This window comes from Prinia subflava (genome assembly GCF_021018805.1).
Source record: "Prinia subflava isolate CZ2003 ecotype Zambia chromosome W unlocalized genomic scaffold, Cam_Psub_1.2 scaffold_22_NEW, whole genome shotgun sequence".
Lineage (NCBI taxonomy): Eukaryota > Metazoa > Chordata > Aves > Passeriformes > Cisticolidae > Prinia > Prinia subflava.
The window spans coordinates 8207268-8228444 of NW_026960606.1; the positions used below are offsets into that span (position 1 = coordinate 8207268).

General features: G+C 44.7%; 1 protein-coding gene across 2 annotated transcripts in view; it reads right to left on the minus strand.

Moving 5' to 3' along the window:
* Positions 1 to 7045: 7045 nt before the first annotated feature.
* The window catches only part of LOC134564920 (adapter SH3BGRL-like), a 44386-nt gene continuing 30254 nt past the window's right edge, over positions 7046 to 21177 (minus strand). For both annotated transcript variants that reach the window (XM_063424215.1, XM_063424214.1), the window contains 3 exons: positions 14762 to 14947; positions 12067 to 12147; positions 7046 to 9116 (listed from right to left, as the gene is read on the minus strand). In XM_063424215.1, the coding sequence (XP_063280285.1) occupies positions 9084 to 9116; positions 12067 to 12147; positions 14762 to 14947 (300 nt within the window). In that variant the 3' untranslated portion in view covers positions 7046 to 9083. The remainder of the gene's footprint in view (positions 9117 to 12066; positions 12148 to 14761; positions 14948 to 21177) is intronic.

The window sequence follows — 21177 nt, forward strand, 5'->3', positions numbered from 1 at the left end:
TCTCAGAATGCCCAAATTCCCCTGTAGCTAGTTCAGGGTCTACCGGCATTACAGCGACTTGCATACCTTGAATCACAGAGTGGATAAGCCGAATAAAACATGGAATTAAACAAGGTAAAAACAACAACCCAGTCAATGAACACAATATTATAAATCCTATTTTCTTCTACCAAGCCCCTCCTCCAAACAACTGGTCTCACCATGAAGCTTGAAGGATAGAATTCCATTGTTGAACAGGCATTTGTTTGTTACTTAAATATCCCTCAGGTTTTTGTGGCCACCACCAATTTTAGAGAAATTTGTGGTATACATTTTCCTGCAAGGGGTTTCCCCTACCCTTGTCCTAAAAGCTTTCTCTTTCTTGGCTATGCATTCTTGGCCCATCACTACATTTGTCAATACCCATCCTTTTAGCCGTTCCTCAGGTTTTGTAATTCCTGTTCGGTTCCACTTTAAAATTTTTGCTACTTCTAACCCTTCTCCTTTCCAAGGCCATTGCTCTGTCATTTGGGTCCCACCACAAATCCTAAACTCCTTGTCATCTAAAACTCTCTTCCTTGCTCTTCACAAACACTTAACTGACTTTCATCATAACCACCTTTGTTTATATGGGTGTGACCAGCAAAGGATATGTTGTGACTCCTCTCCATTTCACCGACTGGTGACATTGGTGACACTTGTCAATTGCCGTGGCAGTGCTTACACACATGATCAGGTATATAATGAGAGGTCCAGTATGACATGCCTTTCCACTCCTCCAACCTATTGGGTTGCTGCCAACAGTTGGGATTTTCATCTTCTTGGTGGCAAAGGCAGAGGTCAATCTGGTCTTGCCCTCTATTCTTACCTGTGAATTGTTGCCAGGCCCACTGAAGCTTAGCTCTGTGCCACTCCCTTACTTCAATTTGGTATCTGTCTGGTATCCAGTTGTTGTAATCACACTCAATTCTTTCCAATTTTGCTTTTGTTTCTTCCTGCAGGTCAATCCTAGCTCATGTCCCATGAAGCCAGGTCCCCCACCAATCTTTATCACCCACTCTGATTTATCCTTTTTCTACTGCAGCCTTTAGCATTCTATCTGTCTCTTTCTCTATCCCATCTCTACAATTCCAGCAAAGGGTACTAGGGATCCTCGCCCCCACTAAGTTTGTATACCACAATTTCTGACACTCAATGTACCTGAAACAACCCCAGGGAAAACATTTACAGTTCTGGGTAGGACATTTCACTTGTCTTGGAAGGTTATGATTCTGAAGCCTCAGGTACAAGAGTTTCTGAAACATGTGTCAATCCTTTTTAAGTCCTATTTTCAGTTCTCTAGGAGCAGAAGTGATTTTCCACTGAGGCTCGGCCGGTGCCTCTGTCAGTGTCCCACTGGTCCTTTAATCCGTGATGCGTGGGTCCAGCCTTTCTCTGCAGTTCGGATGGCTGTATCAGTGGTTAAGAGGGTTAAATATGGGCCTTCCCATTTAGGAGATAAGGTCTCCTCTTTGCAGCTTTTAACCAGCACTCAATCACCTGGTTTTATTTTATGTATGCTAAACCTTAGAGGGGTAGATTGAGCCAATATTCCTTTTTTTCTTTTAGCTCTAATACATGTTGTCCAATTGTTTGGATATATTTCTGAATAGTCACATCTTCAACTATTACTGATGTTTGGGGTATCTCCCGGGAATATGGCATTCCATAAAGCATTTCATATGCTGATAGCCCAGTATCTGCATTAGGAAGTGTTCTTATATTAAGCAATGCTAAAGGTAAACATTTTACCCAGGACATTTTTGTTTCAATCATTAATTTGGTTAAATGCTGCTTTATAGTTTGGTTCATCCTTTCTACCCTCCCAGAGCTCTGAGGGTGCCAAAGGGTATGGTATTCCTAGGAAATACCCATGGCTTGTGTTACCCCTTTGATGATGCTAGAGGTAAAATGGGAGCCTTGATCAGAATCAATGACTCAAATAACCCTAAATCGGGGAATAATTTGTTCTAATAGTATTTTAATTACAAATTTGGCAGTGGCTCTTACAGCTGGGTAAGCTTCTACCCAGTGAGTTAGATGATCTACTACTACTAACAGATACTTCTACCTACTGACTTTTGGAAGCTCAGTATAATCCACCTGAACTCTTTCAAAAGGTTCATAGGATATTTTCTTACCCCCCGCTGGGGTTTGCCTCATTACCTTTTTGTTGACCTTCTGACAAGTAACACACCCCTGCGTTACTTGCTTTGCTATTTCAAAAATCCAAATACACTCATAATATTTTAAAAAATGATCACACAAGGCTCTGGTTCTTCAATGAGTATGCTGATGTAATTGGCTCAAAATCTTTTGTGCATCAGCTTTGGGCAAAATTTCCCTCCTATCTAAGAGTACTCATTTTCCTTGTTCTTTCTTAGTATCTAATTTCTTTATAGCTTCTTCCTTTTGGGAGCTATAAAATTTTTTTGCAGTTCTCTTTGAACTTTTGTTATAGTATTCAACTGAATTGTTTCTTTCAATTCAAAAGCTGCCTCTTTTTGCAGCTTGGTCAGCTATGTTATTTCCTCTTGCTAAATAGCTTGTGCTTCTTTGATGACCTTTTACATGTGTAACAGCTATTTTTTCTGGTCCTTTTAATGATTCAAGCACTTTGAATATTAATTCTTGATGGATCAACCATTTCCCTTGGGTATTGATCAAACTTCTCTCTTTCCAAATCTTCCTAAAAGTATGTACAATTCCAGAAGTATACTTTGTATAAATAGTCTCCACTTTGTCTTTTAACAGTTCTAAAGCCCGGTATAATGCATATAACTCACAGGCTTGTGCGGACCTGCTGGAACTTAACCTTCTCCTCTCTACTGTGACGTTTCCTCTCTCCACAATTGCATATCCTGACCTCTGCTTCCTTTCTAACACCTTGGAGGAGCCATGGATGAAATATTTCTCCCCTTCAGATAATTCTATTTCAGTTAAATCGAGTCTTACTTTAGTTTGTAATTCAATTAGCTCTACACAACCACCAATCAGTTCTCCAGTTAACTTCTCATATAAAAATTTTGCTTTTTGACTATACCTTTTTAATTTTGTACAAAAGAATCACCAAGCAAATACCTTAATAGCCTTAACAGCTGTCTTATCTCTCGCTTTGTTCTGGGGGAAGGTAAGACGAGTATGCCCGATACTCATTCGGGGTCCAGTTTCTCTGTTCCATTATTTAACTAATGACCCAAATATTTCATTTTTGCTTCTGCAAATTGCAACTTGGACTTTGAAGCTTTCAAACCTCTTTTTTTTTTTTTCCCAAGAAGTTTAATAGCTTAATTGTGGCTTCTCTTGGGCCCCAGGAATTGATCTAGTCTATCAGACATCCCCATTTCCTTTTTAAAAGCTCTCACATCCCCAGTGTTCAGTGGTACTGATACATATCCAATAGCTGCCCCCCCCCCCTTGGTATCTTACTATCTTACTATCGGTACCTCTCTTAATGGATACAACTGGCCTCTCGTTCTCATCATCACTGTCTTTGCACTTTTCTGCTCGAGCCCTCTCCTTGCTTCTTGCTCTATGTGCAGGTGGTGAATCTGGAGGAGGAGACAGAGCCATAGGGGCTTGAGGTGCTGGGTTAGGTACTTCTGGTGGAGCAGCTGGAGCCATAGGGGCTTGAGGTGCAGGGGGTGCTGGATTAGGCACCTCTGGTGGGGCAGCTGGTTGTGGTAGATAAGGGGGAGGGAGGTTGTGTAAGTGGTCCCATGGATTCTTCTCCTTTTTGGTTTTTAAAGCATACAGGGAAGAAGGCCAGGACCCATGCCATAAAGCAGCATAATTGCTTTCTCCTTGGTTAATCGGGTCCTTTTTATTTACACAGGCATTCAGGGCCTGACAGATCCACCCCTCAGATGACCCGTACATTGGCCAGTACAAATAATCGGGTTGTATCATTTCTTTAGTCCATTCCATCATACAGTATTGTATCATTTTCTCTTTACTTTTTCCTTTCCTGGATTCACATTCATCCTAAAATTTTAACATTAACCCCAGGGGACTGTCCTGTGGTAAAAAGCTCCCTCTTTTCCCAGTACCTTTAGTACTTCTATTTTCCTGTTGGTTTACACCAACCCCTGGGTCCTTGCCTTGGCATTGACCCATCCTAAGAAACGGGCATTCCCCCACATGCCTCGACCACCCTCTTTCTGACTTCAGTAATGAAAGGCCTTCCTATTTTCTCACTTGTCTAGGATTTCTTTATTAAAAAGTCCCTTCAACCAGTACTGCTTCCCGCCTCTGATTTACTATGAAGAAATCCTCCCCAACTATTGCTGCATCCCACCCCAGACCTTTTATATGAAAGAATTCCCTTTTACCTCTACTCGCTTCGTTCCTTCACCTGCCGCTCCCCTTGTGGGGAAAACAGAACCAAGGTTAGAAGAACTCCACAATCACTTCGTGGCCAGGCCACGTCTCACAAACACACCACTCGCACTTTCACACGTGTGTACCTGTTCTTAGCCCACCTAACCAAGCCATACTTACAGCCTCCTTTTCTCTCCTGGGTCTCTGCATGAGTTATTACAGGTGAATTTTACTGCAGTCTTATGCGGGAGCTCAAAGTCCTTTGCTCACAATTTACCTCAAGGATCTCCTTTTCCTTGAAAGATTCCCCAGTCACTCAGGGCCAACTAAGGCAAGAGCCTCCAAGGTGGAGCGCCTCCCCAAGATCAGGGGCCTCCCCCAATGGATTAGAGATGCCTGCATTCTCCAACAAATTGTTAGAAATGAGACGCCTGACATGGCCACTATATCAAGCAGCAATTCAATTTAATAATTGATTAATTAGCATGGTAAAGTGTGAGCAAAGACAGCATGCTGGGTACAGTGGAAGGATTTTCCCTTCCAACTGCACCCAGCGCGCTGTCTTTGCTCACACTTTACCATGCTGATTAATTATTAAATTGAATTGCTGCTTGATATATTGACAGTGTCAAGCATCTCATTTCTAACAGTACTCACCACTGTGCTTACCTGTAGTAATCCAACTATTTCTACTTTGTCACCTCAACTTTTAAAATCATTTTGCTTTTCCATAAGTTTACCAATGCAGTCCAAAATTTTCAATAATAAACTTCAAAACTGTCTTAATGAACCTTTCAATCCAAAACATTTTACCAAGATCACAGACTATGGGTAAGTCACAGAATATTTCTGCAGGAAACCAAATAAAAGGCAAGGACTTGGGAATGATTTATTTGTGCCATGGGATTAGGATCTGAGCAATCTGGTGTAGGGAAAGTTGTCACACATTGTATGCACATGTGTAGATTGGTTTTTAAAGATTTTGAGAAACTATTTTCTTTGAGCTTGACATTAATGAATAACAACAGGGTTTTTAAGATTTTTTAATAAACTGTCTTGGTTTGAAAGACAGATATCTGCTAGGAAGGGGGCAGGACTTCTCTAGAGATGGAGAATTCAAATCCCCTCCCTCTAAATTATTCTAATTTAGAAAATTAAAGGGGCTTTCAGGCAGAGGTATGGGGATAGGAATAACAGTTCTTTACTAGTATATATGACAAAGCAAACAAACAACAACAACTACAGCATTAATAATAAACAGAATCAAGAACGTTGAGGGCTTTCTTTCACAAAAAGCCCGGGGCAGTTTGATCTTGGTGCCCCTGCAGGACTCTGAGAGGCTGAGCTGGAACGGTGGAAAGTCCTGGGCTGGTGGATGAGTTGAGGAGCTCTGCGCTGGTAGCTGGAATGGCAGGGGGTGTCCCGGCAGGGCTGCGCAGTGCAGGGCTACAGAGTAGCAGGAGAGCCTCAAAGCTCCGAAGAAGCAGCAGCGGTGGGGGGAGGGCTGGAGAAAACGAGCTCAGGATTCCCAGGTACACAAGCAGATGATGGTAGATTTCCCAGGATGAGGCAGAGGCAGAGTGATGGCCGTGAACTCTTCCTGCAGCGAGGGGCGCTCGAGTTATTTCTCCCCTCTGAGGGACATTCCCAGAGACTTAAAAACAATAGGTGTAGCCTTGTGCTTCCATGTCCTTCAACTACTCTCTTTGTTCTGGCTAAGTACGGTCATTAGGGTTTCTTAGAAACCTATGGGAAAAAACTCTGTAAGTGAAAAAGAAGCAACTCTAACCCTTAACATAAACCAAGGAAAGAAGTGATTTTTCTGAGTTGCACAAGTGGACTGGATACCCAGGGGAAGTAAATGGGATTCAACTTAGAAATGGCATTCATGGCCATTTTCCCATCCTATGGGCCAGTTCTAAGATTCTACAGAAGGACAAGTGTGAGGGACAAGCAATAATCCCCTTGAGAAGTCATCCTGTGCCTGATGGTGCTTGGCTGTGCTTTAGCTGCTCCAAAGCAGCTTATCCTGTAAAAATTACCAACCACTCTTTAAAAGATCAGGTTACTGGTTTCCTCCAGAGGATGTGAACTGAAGTCTGGAATTTGGGCAGATCCCAGAGCAGGTCAGAGGCAGAGAATGTCATTTCTGTAACTCTACAGATCTTCCAGCTGGCGCAGAACTTCAGCCCATGAAGCAGGAAGGACGTACCTGCTGATCTATCCGGCAAATAGGGAAGGTGTAAATGAAGTTTTAGTTTAAAATTTATCCTGCACTGCCCTGTGGCAACACAAATATAAAATAGCACAGTTCCCTGGTGTGAGCAGCATAAAGCTGATTAATTACAGTTTGTAAATGAGCAGGGGAGGGGTGGGTGAGCTCTGAGTGTGGGAGCAGCTGCTGTGTCCCAGCCACTTCCGACCTGTCCCTGCCCTGGGGAATGAGTGGGAAAGCAGGATAATGAGGGAAATAACGCAAACCTTGACACACTATTTTGGGTAGGTGTATTCTAAATTAAATCCCATTTAGTAATTAAATTCCATTAGCTGCAACAGGTGAGAGATCCAACCCAGCAGACTTCACCCGCAGCAGCAGATCCCTGATGTTCACCTTGTATAAATCCTGAACTTTTAAAAAGCAGTATTTTCATCTGAAAATTTCACTTCTTTCAGCTTCAAACTGTGAACAAAACATGTAAACAAGTAATGGAGTGAGAAAGTGTTCCAAAACAACTTTATTGGAATGATACAGGAATGGTTAACATACAGGTTAAATCCTCAATGCCTGCTTTCTCCATAGGAAAAAAAAAAAAGAAAGAAAAGAATCAATTCAGTTCTTGCACCCATGGAAACAGAAAACCAGCAGAGAGGTAACAGATTCCTAGCACTCCTAAAGTCATGCAAGAGATCTGCATCAAAAAACTCAAGATTTGCACACACAACAAAGATATTTTTGGTATTTTCAGTTTGTGTCGGTTCCTTGTTCCCTGGACAAAGGAATAATTCAGCCTGGCTCACCAGAGCTGCCTTAGGAATGCTGATAGTTTGAATGCTCCCATATGGCAAGAGGGGGACAGACAAGGGCAGTGACTTTGCTTTCTTAAACTTGGCAATTTTCTTGACCGTTGAGAGGGATTGACCTAGTTTCAGAATGTTTTGGGTCGCTGAACTGACAGAATTTGGCAGCAACTTTTAATTACAGCTCCTCCAAAATAATGGCTGTAATTCACCAAACTTGTACCGGAAACACAGCAAACTGGTGTGCATATGGAGACTTGTGTGTCACATCCCACTTTCCTTACCACACTTCCTTTAGTATTCCATAGTTCCCAAAAACGTGAGCAGGAATTTAGACACAGAGAAGGATTCAGCCAATATTAAGAAAGAAAAACAACCTCGTTCCGAAAGATGAAATCATAGTGAACAACCAAAATCTGGTGCTGGATTTAAAACATAACCAAACTTCCATCCCCAAAAGGTCTTAAATTTCACAGAATTGCAGTAATTCCTGACAAAAGCTGTTAATAAAAAAGCACAGTTTTGTGTGTGTTAATCTTTAAGGTAAGGCAGCATCCATTCATCCCTCTGCCTCCTGATGCTGTGCTGCTTTTGTAAGCACAAGCTTCCAACTGCTTCCCAGGCTCCCAAAATGATAAACCAGGAATTAAAATACGGCCTGGAATTACAGGCTCCCTCATGAGCACTGGGAGAACACACAGGTTAATATTGCATGTGGTAAAGTCACCCACACAAGACACTGAGAGATTTGCAATTCCTGTAATAGCTCTATGATATGGCAATAAGAATGGAAATGAAGATTTTAAACCTTAAAAAAAAGAAATCTTGCTTAATTACAATAACTTTTGCTATTCAAACATTTATTTCCTCATTTGAAAAAAAACTATATGAACCTAATAGCTACTTGAGCATGCAGCGAAATGTTTAATGCTCCAAGCAGTGTGCACTGGTATTTTTGTAGAGAAATACCTTAAAGGCTTTCACCCTTACACAGGTAGGGAAAGGCCATTTATAGCTGTTTTGGCTTGTTTGCAACATCGAATCTTGCCCTAGATGTGTCATCGCTCCTGCTTAGGCAGCTGTGAGGGACCCATGTCCATTGCCCTTTTTGTCCTAAGAGCCCACACAGATCACTTAAATGAGAAATACATGGGGTTTGTTGGGGGTTTTATCACCTGTATAGTGTGTAGCAATACAAACCTTAAATATCCATTCTACAGAAGACAAACAACTTTCCAAAGTGACTACAATGGTTAAACTACACGGTACCACCTACAAATTCATTTGAAACCAGGAAAGACACTGAAAATTTACTGTGTAACTCAGCAACATTTTTGAGGCAACTCAGGCACTAAATTAGTATCTGATGAGGTTTTAGATACTGTTTTCCATAGTTTAAATAGTTGGATCTTTAGGTAACACCCATCTGCATTTTTAGTACTAAAATAGTTTCTTTAAGTTTACACAAAATGGACAAATTGCCAGGACAGTTTAAACTAAATGTAACTCATTCATGTCTGCTTTGGCTTCCATCAGAATCCACTCCCGCTCCCTACCCTGAAATCCTCATTTCCATCCTTTGTTCAATTTGTGTTAGGGATAGTGAATGCTGCAAGCACCAATCAAATGTTAGAAATCACATCTACATTTCTTGAAGCAGAGGCAGCTGGACTATTTTATAAAAAGCTGTGGAAATTCCCTTTACAGACATTTAAGGCAGTTGAAATTCATGCTTGTTGCTTGGCCAGTGCTTCAGCCTCCTGAAACAGCAAAAAAGAATTACACGTTAGTAGTTTCTCAGTGTGTTTCCAAAGGCACACTATAAAACAATAACTTGCATTTTTCAATCTTCTTTCAGCCTTTGTAAGGTGATCACAAATAGGAACAGAATGACAACAGAAGAAATGCAAAAGGAATTTCCTTTTGGTTTCTCCAAGTATACTTTTGACTGCAGATTAATTTAATTACCTGCTAGCAGCACCATGACCTACAAGAAGATGAATGAGAGATGAATTCCCAGAGCCCTCAGTGCAGCAACTCAGCAGGGACAGCCTGGTTTATTTGAAAGGACAAAGTTCAACATATGCCATGATGTGTTGGAGTAATTTGCTTTTGTGACTGCACAGAAATACTCAAGATAACATATTCAATATCATTGTTACCATGAGCCAGCATTGCTAAACAAACAAAACACACGAGGAGAAAGGACTAAGAGGGGAATTTCCAAGAAGTCTGTATGATTTTTTTAGGAGGAGACACAGTGGGTGACCCCAGACTGCAGGGCAGGAAGTCCCAGGTGTATCTCCTGTATCTTGGATGTGGTGGCTCACTCTAGTTTTCCTGGCTAACTTCCCTCATCCTGCCTTTGAACTCAGGGTGTGGGAAGAGCCTGGCTTGGAGCTGCCATGCTCCTGGCCTGTGCTCTACTCTGCTGGCCTGTCACGGGTCAGAGAGCAGGGTCGGGATGTCACCAGGGTTCGGGTGTCACCGTGCACCACAGGCCTTGCACAAGGGTATCCCAGCCATCTGCAGTACAAAAGGCAGGTGAGCAATGAAAGGAAGATCAAAAAGAGCTACAAAGCCTGGAAAAAAGCAACGTGTTTGATATTCTCTAAAAGACAAGTGATTTCTTGAATGGTAAGAAAGAGGAGAAGGTTCCCTGGGCTTTGTAACAACTCCCGTAACCAGCCCAGGGCACTGCAGTGGTGGAACCTCTCTGGTTTTTGGGATTTTTTTCAAGACACAGTACTTCTCTTCAGAACAGGCAGTGCAAAGATGGAGAGGATTTCTGGTATTTCCCTCATGCCCAGGAAGGTTGATACAAGTAACCTGCTAACCTATTTTTCTTGGAGGTCAAACTCCATTTCCTTGGGCGTATGCCTGCAAGTTATCTAGGAGAGGCTCAGCTTTCCAGACTTGACACTGTCCCTCTTTCGTATTTTTTCTTATTTCTCCCTCAAGGCCCCTCACTGAGCATCCTCTCAGTCCTTAAATCCTTAATAAAGAAATAATTAAACATAGCTTTTAACTCACAAAATCTTCTCCCTTTAAAATTCACCCATATTGCTTGAAGTAGAGCTTTTAAGATAAACTGAAGGCCAGTCTTTTCCTGAGTTTGTAGATCCAAAGGACAAACCAAACCTCCAGGGCTCAGAAAATAGTTACTTGAATTTACTGTGCTCACTTCTAAGCTAGTCCTGTTTAGCATTAATATCAAACCTTTGTTTTCAGAGTCAAAGAACTTCCCAAATGTCTCCTGATGGCATTGAATGGAGGTTTCCTGCCAAGGTTGCTCCCAGCCTCCTGCCATTTTCTGCAGTTGCCATGTCATTCCCTACAGCATTATGTCCAAGCTACACACAGCTATCCTGGAAACATCAATTTCAGCACCTACAAATCTGTGTACCCTCCTCAGCAGCCCGCAACTGACATGACTGGACATCCTAATTGTGGGAGGGATTCCCAAAGTCAGCCACAGAGCAGGATGCAGGGTCACTTCTGCAAAGGTTGTTTACCATCATCAGCCCAACACAACATGGAAATTCAGCAGAGTACAGCTGTGTTCTATCCCTCCTGCTTAAAATTCACCTTTTCCTCAGGTGAGGACAGAATTGGAGCATCCCTTAGGACAGAAGCAGAGCTCCTGCCAGCCATGCTGGCTGCTCCTGCCAGCCGGCAGGTCTGGGAAGCAGTGACGTTCCCAACGTTACTGAGACAGGTGACCTGATTTGTTATGACAGCAGCTACTCTCTGGTACCACTGCACTTCCCAGGGGAAAGGCACAAGCTTCCCTACATCCCACAGTCTCAGGATTGCTTCCTGGTTCCTTGGCTCCATCCTGCACACTCTGCTGAGCAGTGCAGTGTGGATGTTCCAAGGAACTTCACCAGGACTGTGGTGCTGAGTGCAGCTGGTCTGATGCCAGCAGCGGTAACGCTGGGGTGCAGATCCCAGTCACTGCTCTGTGCAGCTTTGTACGAGGCGGTTTTTCCTCATCACACCATCCCAGTGGAGCTACTGCAGGAAATTTGGCTCCCAAAACTGCTTTAGTCTGCCCCACAACCTGCAGTGCTCACTGCTCATGGGTCACCATGCACCTTTAAAATTAGGTCTCTTAGTGATGTGCACAGCACGACCTTCAACTCGTACACGAGTAAAAGCTGAAAGGGAGCAGCGTGTTTCTCCATTAGAACAGGAAAGCTGGAAGTGACCTGGAGGATCCTGCTGCTGTCAAGTGAAACGTATAAAGCAGGCTTGTCTTATCCTATCAAAATCAAAAGGAGAATTCCAGTCCATTGCATCCACAAAGCAGCAGACCAGTTTGTAATTGGCAAAGGAAAATAAGCTTTGGATAACAAGCCAGAGGAAAAAAATACTCTGAAGCAAGACCATGTTATTTCAGAAACAGTGGGTTTGATTTCAAGAGATTTTCTAGTAGAAAAATCTCATCAAAATTTCACATGAATGAATTTTTTTTACTGAATTGAAAACATTCTTCGATTTTGGGATAATTTTTTTCATCTAGGTTTCTTATGCATTCTTCAGTGCAAATATTAACTACTCTCTTTGAAACTGAAACCTGAGAGCCTCTCGAGACTATCTCCCAGGGAGGTTGATGGGGGCAATGACAGCACATGTACCAGATCCTATTCTGAGCAGAGAAGGAGGAAGTGAAAGCCACATGCTCACTGTGAGGAGGTGCTCACCTACCTTTGACCCAGGAGGTGCAGTCAAGCCCAGGAACGCGTACACGGCGTTGTTCTCCCGCGCCTCAAAGAAAGCACTGTAGTCCTTCACCATGCCAGGAGGGAGAGGGAATAAAAGACAGAGGAGTGAATTGTCAGAAATAATCTCAACTCAGTTTGAGGTGTCACCCAACCCTCACCAAGCAAACTGCTTCCTGTGGCTGAATGCAAAATCCAGCATCAGCTCAGGTTCGTGGTATTAGCACTAAGAGCACACAAACTGGTCTGGCTGGAAAGGGACAAGCTGGGAATTCCTTCTAGGTCCCAAGGAGATGTTGCTGTAAGGTGCTCTAGCCTCTCTCAAAAGGAAAGACTCCACACAAGGCAGGTGTTGTCACTGGTCTGGTGTGGACGTTCCTCCTGAAGCAGCTGAGCCTGGCTGGACCTTGTCATCAGAAACCCTGATGTTCCCAGATGTCATTGCTGATTCCTGATAGGGACGGCAATTGTGCAACTATGGAGTCCAGCTCTTAAATCTGTCAGAAGTTCAACTGAAACTCTTACACTGAGAGTGCACCTTTCCCATCACCATTTCCCACCAAGGATTAGTCTGTGCAAGTGAAGGCAATGGGGTGGCACTGTTCACTCACAGTGCACTACAAATGCCCTAAACACACAGCCACTTCCCAGGAAAATTAAGGTAATAAAATAAATAATTAAAAAGAAATACCAGTTGCCAAACCCCAACTAAAGGAACCCAGTAGTTTTGTGCAAGCTCACTGTTGTCCAAGTTACCATACAATTCCCTCACTCCGACTTCTGAACTCAGCAGGGATCAGTCCAATGACTTTCCTGCTCTCCATTTTTAATTGATGCACATTACCAGCCTCCTCCAGCTTTCCTGGGCAATGTTTAGATGCAGGAGTCCTGGCTGGGAAGCCCAAGGCAGGCAGCAGCTTGGTCTCAGGCTGGAGTCAGGGAGAGCTGTTTTAGGGCATGCTGCTCTGTATTCCTGACTGTCTGGGAGGCAAAAGCCTTAGGAACAGCAACTAAGGGGGGCAGCTCTAAGGAGAGGTTGATGCAGCTAGAACAGAACAAAGTACAGGGACCAGAAGATTCCAGCTGTCTGGACTTCAAGGATATCCAATTATTGCTCCATTTGCACATGAAGCATTCATGTGCTGGTTTGGTAAAAATGTGTGTGATTATGGTAAATCCTCCCTGCAGCCCTTCTGTTGACAGGAATGGGGCTGCTTAATAACAAAGGGATTGTTTATCTTGCTGGTACACAGTCCATGAACCTGCTCTGCAGCATCTCCCAGGACAGGAATTCCTGGGCCTGAGGAGCAGAGCTCATGCCAGCCCACACAGCATCTCCAGTTCCAGCCTCTCTGCTGTGCACAGGCCGGGAAGGCAAATTTGCTCTTTGCTCTGCCAGTTGTGCTGCATCAGATGGAACAAACAGGGGACTTCATGCTTGAGAGGCATCAGATAAAGATAGAAGAGGTTCAGATTCTGGGCACAGAATTAACTTTTACCTTCCTGAAAGTTGAACTGTAGCAGCTCGAATCCAGCAACACAAACTGACCGAATTTCAAAAGTTCAACGTGACATCAACCAAAATTTGGGGATGAAATAAACCCATAGCAAGAACCTTGTAACCAGCCTCTTCTCAGATAACTACTGATCTTTATGTTTGTTACTCCAGACCAACCTTTTTCCATGTCACAACCAGTCAGTAAAATTTTGAGAGCCAAGTGGCACAACAGCTCACTGTGGATATTATTTCAAGTTCTGCTTATATTACAAGCAAGAAAAATTCTTGGCACATTGAGAATAGTTTCTTTCAGTAGACACAGATTTGTCTCACAAAGGTCCAGAACTGGCAGGTCTTGACTTACAGACTGTGCAGTTCAGAACCAGACTTCAAAAGGACCAGAGGAATGCACACTGTGAGCTCTGTTCAGAAGATACTAAGTTTTAAAAATAAAACTAACAGTTAATCTAGTAATCACTCAAGCATGACCTGCTGGGTACAAGTACTGCGAGGCAACTTACTTTTGATCAAGTATTAAAATAATTACAGTAGGATTTGTGTTCGCAACACGAGTTTTAATCTGTCCAAGGCCCTGGAGTAAGTGAAGCACAGCAGCCTTCCTTGTGCAAGCAGCACACAGAGCTGATCCAAGAAGGATCAGGAAACTGATTTATGATCATGGCAGACATCAATTCATATGATCTGGGATTCATACCTACTGGCAAACCCCACAGGGGCAGAACACATCTCTGAACTTGCTATAGAACATAAGGTTGGTGTAAAAGGGCCAGATTTCTGTGAGGTGTTAGTTCACAATCATGGAGAAAATGAGGATTAAAAAAACCTGGGGATTTTTAAAACCATAAAATGGGAAAAAACCCACAGGAAAAGAAAATTATATGTACTGCAAGGTAGGATCCAAATCAAGAGGTCTACATTTTAATCTCTCCAATGGTGTGACTAGAATATTCAAGAATCAATTATTACTAAAAGCCCAAGATGGGGAGAAACGTCTAACATCTCCTACAGCCCTCCCAGTTTGGGCAACTGCAGCTGAGCAAGCCCTGCCTGGCTGTTCACCGCAGTGAAGCACAGCGGTGACAGTGAGGAAGAGGAGTGGGATGAGCACAGGGAGAGATGAAGGTGAGGGGGATGAGCACAGGAGAGCTGGAGCAGCCCTTACCCCGAGGTAGCGGCTGTCGTTGAAGAGCCGGGGGGGCAGGGGGTTCCCGCTCGCTGGCCGACTGTCCTCAGGGACATTCTCCCGCATCCATTTCCGGTTCTCCTCACTAGCTGCGATGTCCTTCTCCTCAAATTCAATTTTGTTGGCTTCCAAGAAGCCTAACACATCTTGCTGCTGCTTTTTAATCTGTCACAAAGGAGGGAGAGAGGGAGATAAGGCAAATGAAATCAGTGAAATAATTTTTGATGCCGCTCTGGGATTCAATGCAGAAACCAGGGGGTGCAAACCAGGTTGAAAGTGGGAGTGGTAAGAAACTTCTTAGAATCAAAAATTATCTTCTGAAGAGTCAGAGCTGAGCCTTGACTTGGCTCCTACAAAACTGAACAGGCGCTGTCCCAACACAAATGTGAGTGTTGTGTACCTTAAAGGTGCCCACCCAAAAGCAGAAGTGTGAGCAGGGCCCTTGTGCTGGAGAGATTCTACAGTTAACTCAGAGGAACGTTGTTTTTTCAGGTGCCGTGGAGTTTGCTGGAGGCACATGAGGTACAAACTGCTTCCTTGTGCCCTTGGAAGCACAGGCTGAACCCCCCATTCCTTCTTGAAGTCCAGACTTTTGTCCACCTTGGTGACAAAAGAGACCTCATCAAGCATTTTTGGTTCACGCTTTGCACACAAACCCCTCTCTCGCTGTGTCCTGGGTGTCAGCAGGGCAGGTACAGTCTCTGGAGAGCTGTGACCCCACATCCCCATCCTAACTCGTGTCAGGGAAGCTGGGTGAGGTCCCACACCTGATGCCTCCCCATCCTTGTGCACTCACACAGCACCCAAGGGAAAAGCAGGATCTGTGTGGCAAGCATGGTGCTGGCTCTGTACGCAGGGAAGGAGGTTTTTATTACTGTCATTAAGAATTACTGATTTCATGACACAGAGATGTTCTGCTTATGCTCTGCTCTCCCTCTGCATGACTTTACCACCACAAAGAAGATTATAACCATGCACATCCTAGCAAACAATTAAAAAAATGGAGTTTAATGGGAAATTTGTTTTCTTCAAATTACCCTCTTCACTGCAAGGCCAGTCCAAAGCCTGGCTTTAGCATAATGAGCTGGGTTCCGCAGGAGCAGCATTTCACAGATGTTGCTGGTGCTAACTCAGGTCAGCCGCAGCTGCCGGAGCAGCCGCTCCATATACGGCCACAGGCAAACCCGGAGCTTCTGGGGTCAGGGACAGCCAGCCCAGAGCCAAATATGGAGCCCGTGCCCCAGCCTGCACAGCCCCACACCCAAGGGCACCCAGCCGGGCCGGGAACGCCAGGAGCAGCAGGGAGTATGAGGAGAGCGCTGCCCTGAGGGATGTGAGCTGGGGAACAGAGCCCGGCAAATCCAAAAGGGAATCTTCAAGCACTCCCTGACTCGGTCTGGAGCTGCTCTATCCATGGCAGGTTCAAGCAGAGCTCGGGAGGGGTGCATCCAGCTCAGCACAGCACAAAGGGACCGACCCTACTCTCCAGACAGAGGGAAATGTACTCCCAGCTCCAGCAGGGAAACTGCCTGCTGAGAAGTCAGTGTAATTCCTCTGACCACATCAGCAAAAGAGGCGCTGGACTCACTGTGTGAGCACCCTGAAACACAAGGCTATTGCTAATTTTCATCACGGCTAAAAATAAATCAAACTGGAGGAGTTAATAGCGCCCCGAGGAAATAATTCATGTAGAGGCTATATAAAAACATTCTCAGCAGACTCAAAGCTCTGGGTAAGAGGTTTCCTTGCCTGCCTCTAACAACAGCAGCAGAAGCAGGGGAAGCTTTTCTCTATTGTGCTCTACAGCTCAGAGGGGAAAAAAAGGGAGCACTTCCTTCATTAACTGTTCTGCAGGGCTAAAATAAGGGAAAGGTCTTTGGAATTATAAACTCTTGTCAGTATGACCTGGTAGTAATTTTTTTTTTCCTGAACCAGTTACATTTTTAATTAACCATGTGAAAAAGGCATATTGTATATGTGGCTCTACGCAGATATTTACTATATGTAATCTGATAGATAGAAAAGTTATACTATATTAACATTAGAATAATGTAGTGAATGTAGTTTTGTAATTAACAATAAGTTATAGTACAATAGAAGCTGTGTATGTGTGTTATATTTTTTTGCTCAAGAAGAAAAATTCCTCAGCAGAGAGATAACATTCACAGAGGCCCCTAAACCTTACAGAGGCCTCTAAACCTTCTAGTGAAGAAGAATTTATGGCCTCTTATCCACAGAACCTAACTTTCTCAAGGACGTATGCTCTCATGTGTTCTTTTAATTAACAGAAAGCTTTTGTGACAAGAAACAGCTGAAAATTACTTGTTTTACGTAAGATATGAATAGTCATAAACTGAAGGCTTAAAAAAGAAGACTTCTCTTTGTTCTGGGCCCTTCTCCTTCCTAGCCTTTGTCTAGGAGGGAGGGGGGACAAAAGCCCGGGCTACCTTCTTTGCTCTTGTTGTCTCATTATTTGTCCTGTCTCTGAAAACTTTTTAAACTTTTATTATTGTATTAATATTTTTGTAACCAATTTTTTATTCTTTATTAAATATTCATAAATTTAAAAAAACGAGTGATTGGCATTTATCACAATTTGGTAGCAGAGGGATGGTTTAAAATACCCCACTGTGGGTGCTGTGAGAGGATTAGAGACCAGGAAGATGCGTCCCGCCTGCATTAGGCGGCCTCGGCTCTGTTCCTCGCAGAGTACCCCGGAAAGGGGTAAGATCCAAGGACAAAGGGAGACAATAAGGCAAAGAGAAGGGAAAGAATTCCCTAAAAACCGCGGTAACCAGCTCCTAACATCAAAGTGTGCACGAAGAATAAAGACCCAAGGACAACGGAGTGGTAAGAATTGCTGGGATTGGGGGGGGCAGCGTTTGGCGCGGAACGGGGGCTGAAAGTGTGTGACTGAGAGGCGGGCTGGGGTAACACCCAGACCTTCCAAGCGAGAGCGGAGTCCCCTATGCTGCAGTTCCGTTGTCCCGCGAGGGAGACGGCCAGTACGGGGACGAAAGTGAATGGTAAAAAGGAGTGAGAGAAACCCCCCCAGGGAAAAGGTAAAGTGTGTGAAAAAGGGGACCCTAAAAAAAAAAAAAAAACAAACAAACTTTTGCTGGGATTGAGAAATAAACCCAAGAGCACCTGGGGTTGGGAAGGGAGAACCCCCAACACTGCCAGATTGAGGGTTTTGATAACCAGCTGGATTGGAGGAAGTAATTCCGAGACATCCAGGGTTATGTTAAATTCTGCAGAATCTATGAAATAAACCCAAGAGCACCTGGGGTTGGGAAGGGAGAACCCCCAACACTGCCAGATTGAGGGTTTTGTGAAGGGCATTGATAACCAGCTGGATTGGAGGAAGCAATTCTGAGACATCCAGGGTTATGTTAAATTCTGCAGAATCTAGGAAATAAACCCAAGAGCACCTGGGGTTGGGAAGGGAGAACCCCCCAACACTGCCAGATTGAGGGTTTGTGAAGGGCATTGTCTGGCCAGGTTAAAGAGTGTAAAAGTGTGTGGAAAGTAAAAGGTACCTTGTAGTTGTGATTGTTTTGTTGTGTGTGAGAGTAAGTGAAAAATAGAGTGGAGTGAATGTGGATGAATGAAAGTATAGAAAGTGTAGATTTTTATTTTTTTAAGCTGTATTATAGTTCCTTAGAGAAGGTAAATTGTATTAAGAAATAGTGTGGGAGAAAGGAGGTAAGTAGTTTTTGTGGGGGAAAAAGGGAAGGTAAACAGAGACAGGGATGGGTAGAATAGAGAAAATTTTGAAAGAAAAGGGATAGAAGTCCAGTGGGGAGAAATCATCAACAGAGATACCACCCTAAGATCGTCCCCTGGGAGCTGCATTGCCGGCTCCGGTGTTGGTGCCTGTCTCAGTCCCTGTGCTTGCCCCAGGTTCTGGCTTGTCGCTTGTTTCTGCCCCAGTTTCCATCCCAGGCAAGAGTCCGCTGTTCGCAGCGGCAGCCCAGCCGGTTTCCCCCCTGCCCCCCTCGCTGTTCGCAGCGGCGGCTCAGTCGGGACCGGCACCCCCCCGGTCCCTCCGCCCGCCGCTTCGGGACCGGCTGCCGCTTCTCTGCAGCGACGGTACCCGGCCACCACCCCGGTCCCTCTCGCTATTTTCCCGCAAAGGCTTTTTCAGCCTCATTCCCAGTATTTTGTTTGTTTGCTAGTTTGTTTTGGCAGCGCTGAGCGTTGCCGCCACTGCCTTGCTTTTGTTGGAAACGGCGAGTACGGTCGCCATGAGCCACATGGGGGGTGGCCACGTGGTGGCTTAGCCGACCATGGAGGTTCCCCCCCCCCCACGGCGGCGGTGGCAGCAGAGCAGCTGGTTCCCTCTCCCTCCTCCCCCCCAGCAGCGGCGGTGAATCCCCCTCCGCTTGCGGCGCGGGGGGGGGGGGGGGGGGGGGGCTTTTCCCTCTCCCCTCCCCCCCTCAGCGGCGGCGAGCCCCCCTCCGCTTGCGGCACGGCGGCGGCAGGGCGGCTGGTTCCTTCTCCTCCCCCCCAGCGGCGGCGGGTTCCCCCCCCACCCCGTTCGCGGCGGCAGCGGAGCGGCTGGCTCCCTCTCCTCCCCTCCTCCCCTTAGCGGCGGCGGGGTTCTCCCCGCGTTCGCGGTAGCGGCGGGGCGGCTGGCTCCCCCTCCTCCCTTCCCTCCCGGCGGCGGTTCCTCCGCTGTCGGCGTGTGGCGGGCTGGTCCGGTCCCTAGCTCCTCAGTAGCGATTCCAGCTCCGGTGGTGCTGGGCGACTGCCGGAGGCGGCTGGACCCGCCAGCATGGGCCATGCGGAAAGCGCGGCCGCATGGAGGAGACCGGAAATTGCTTCCCCTTCGGGAATTCCGGTGGCAGCCCACTCCCTGTTGGGGAAGCCGTTCCCTTGGAAACCGCAGTCAATGCAGATCATCTCAGGAAGAAAGGGAGAGGGGCGGCCGCACAGCCGTGCCATGGAAGAGGGGCTGCCCGGTGGACGCGGCGCCGCCGAGCCGCGCGTGGGATGCGCAGCTCCCTGCCTGCCCCTCCTCCAGCTCGCTTATCAGCGCCCGCAGCTGCCCTTTTCCTTATGACCGAATGACTCGGGTCATAGAAGTTTTAAAGATTTTTTCAGTGTTTCTCATGCGCTGGCCTTCAGTTTCTTTTAAATCGGTAGCCTGTAAAATTCAGACAGCGTGCATGTGTTCTGGGATGTTTTAGGAAGGACTTGTTTTTTTTGAGAGGAAAGGAGACAATGTCTGAAGCTGTGCTTTTTTAAATGACTGCTGCTTGATGTGCTAACATTTTTTTTTTCAAGCGTTTTTCACTTGGTGAGAGAGAGCTTGGCCATGTGAAGTCAGTGTTTAGTGCTTTTTAAGTGTCTCTTCTACAGTTGATGAATGAATGTGTGTGAAAGTTGAAGGAGGAGGAGTGAAGAAAGAGAAGTATTAGTGTTCACTAGATTATTTGCTTAGTCTATGTTATATTTTAGAAGATGCAGACAGGAGGAAGAGTTGGAATTTGTGGAAGGTACAAAAGCAAGAAGAATTTGTTTGGTAGATATTTCAGAGAGGCATGGTGTAAGTAAAGATGTGATGGAGTGCAGGAGCAAGAAAAGACTTTTGCCTGTCATCAGGGATGTGGTGATATAGAAAGATACCAGAATTTAGATAGGAGATGTTTAGTTAGTCCCAGGAACAAGGAGTAATTTGTTAAGATGAGAATTACAAGTGAAATTAGAAATAAGAGTGGCTCCAAAAGATGAAATAATTTGGCAGACCAGGAAGCTAAGGTGCAGCAGAGAATGAAGCTAAAAGGGTCATGTTAATATTAACTCCAAATAAGGAAAATTGAAAATTCCAGAATTTAGTGAAACAGAGGAAAAAGAATTGAAGGAGATAAGAGGTAAACCAGATGAATCAAAGAAACAGAAACTTCTTGAAAGAAGGCAATTACTTAATAAAGTACTTACTAGAAAAATATTAGAAGACATGCATCAGAAAACTCACTGAGGTACCCAAGCTTTGTGTGATTATTTCCTAAGAAACTATGAATACATTGGGATTTGTAGGATAACAGAGAAGATAACTGAAAGATGTATAACTTGTCAAAAGATAAAATAAAAAGATAATGAGGAGAACTACACTGGAAGGTAAGGAATTAGCCTTTAGACCATTTCAAAGTATCCAAGTAGATTTTACAGAACTTCCTCAAGTTCAACGATGGAAATATATATTGGTAATAACAGACCATTTAACTCATTGAGTGGAGGCAGTTCCCACTGCCAAGGCTACTGCTAATGTGGTAAGTAAAACCCTTTTGAAACAAATTATTCCAAGATATGAGATGGTTAATAAAATAGATTCAGACAGAGGAACACACTTTACATCAAAAGTGTTACAACAATTAATTCAAGCTTTGGGG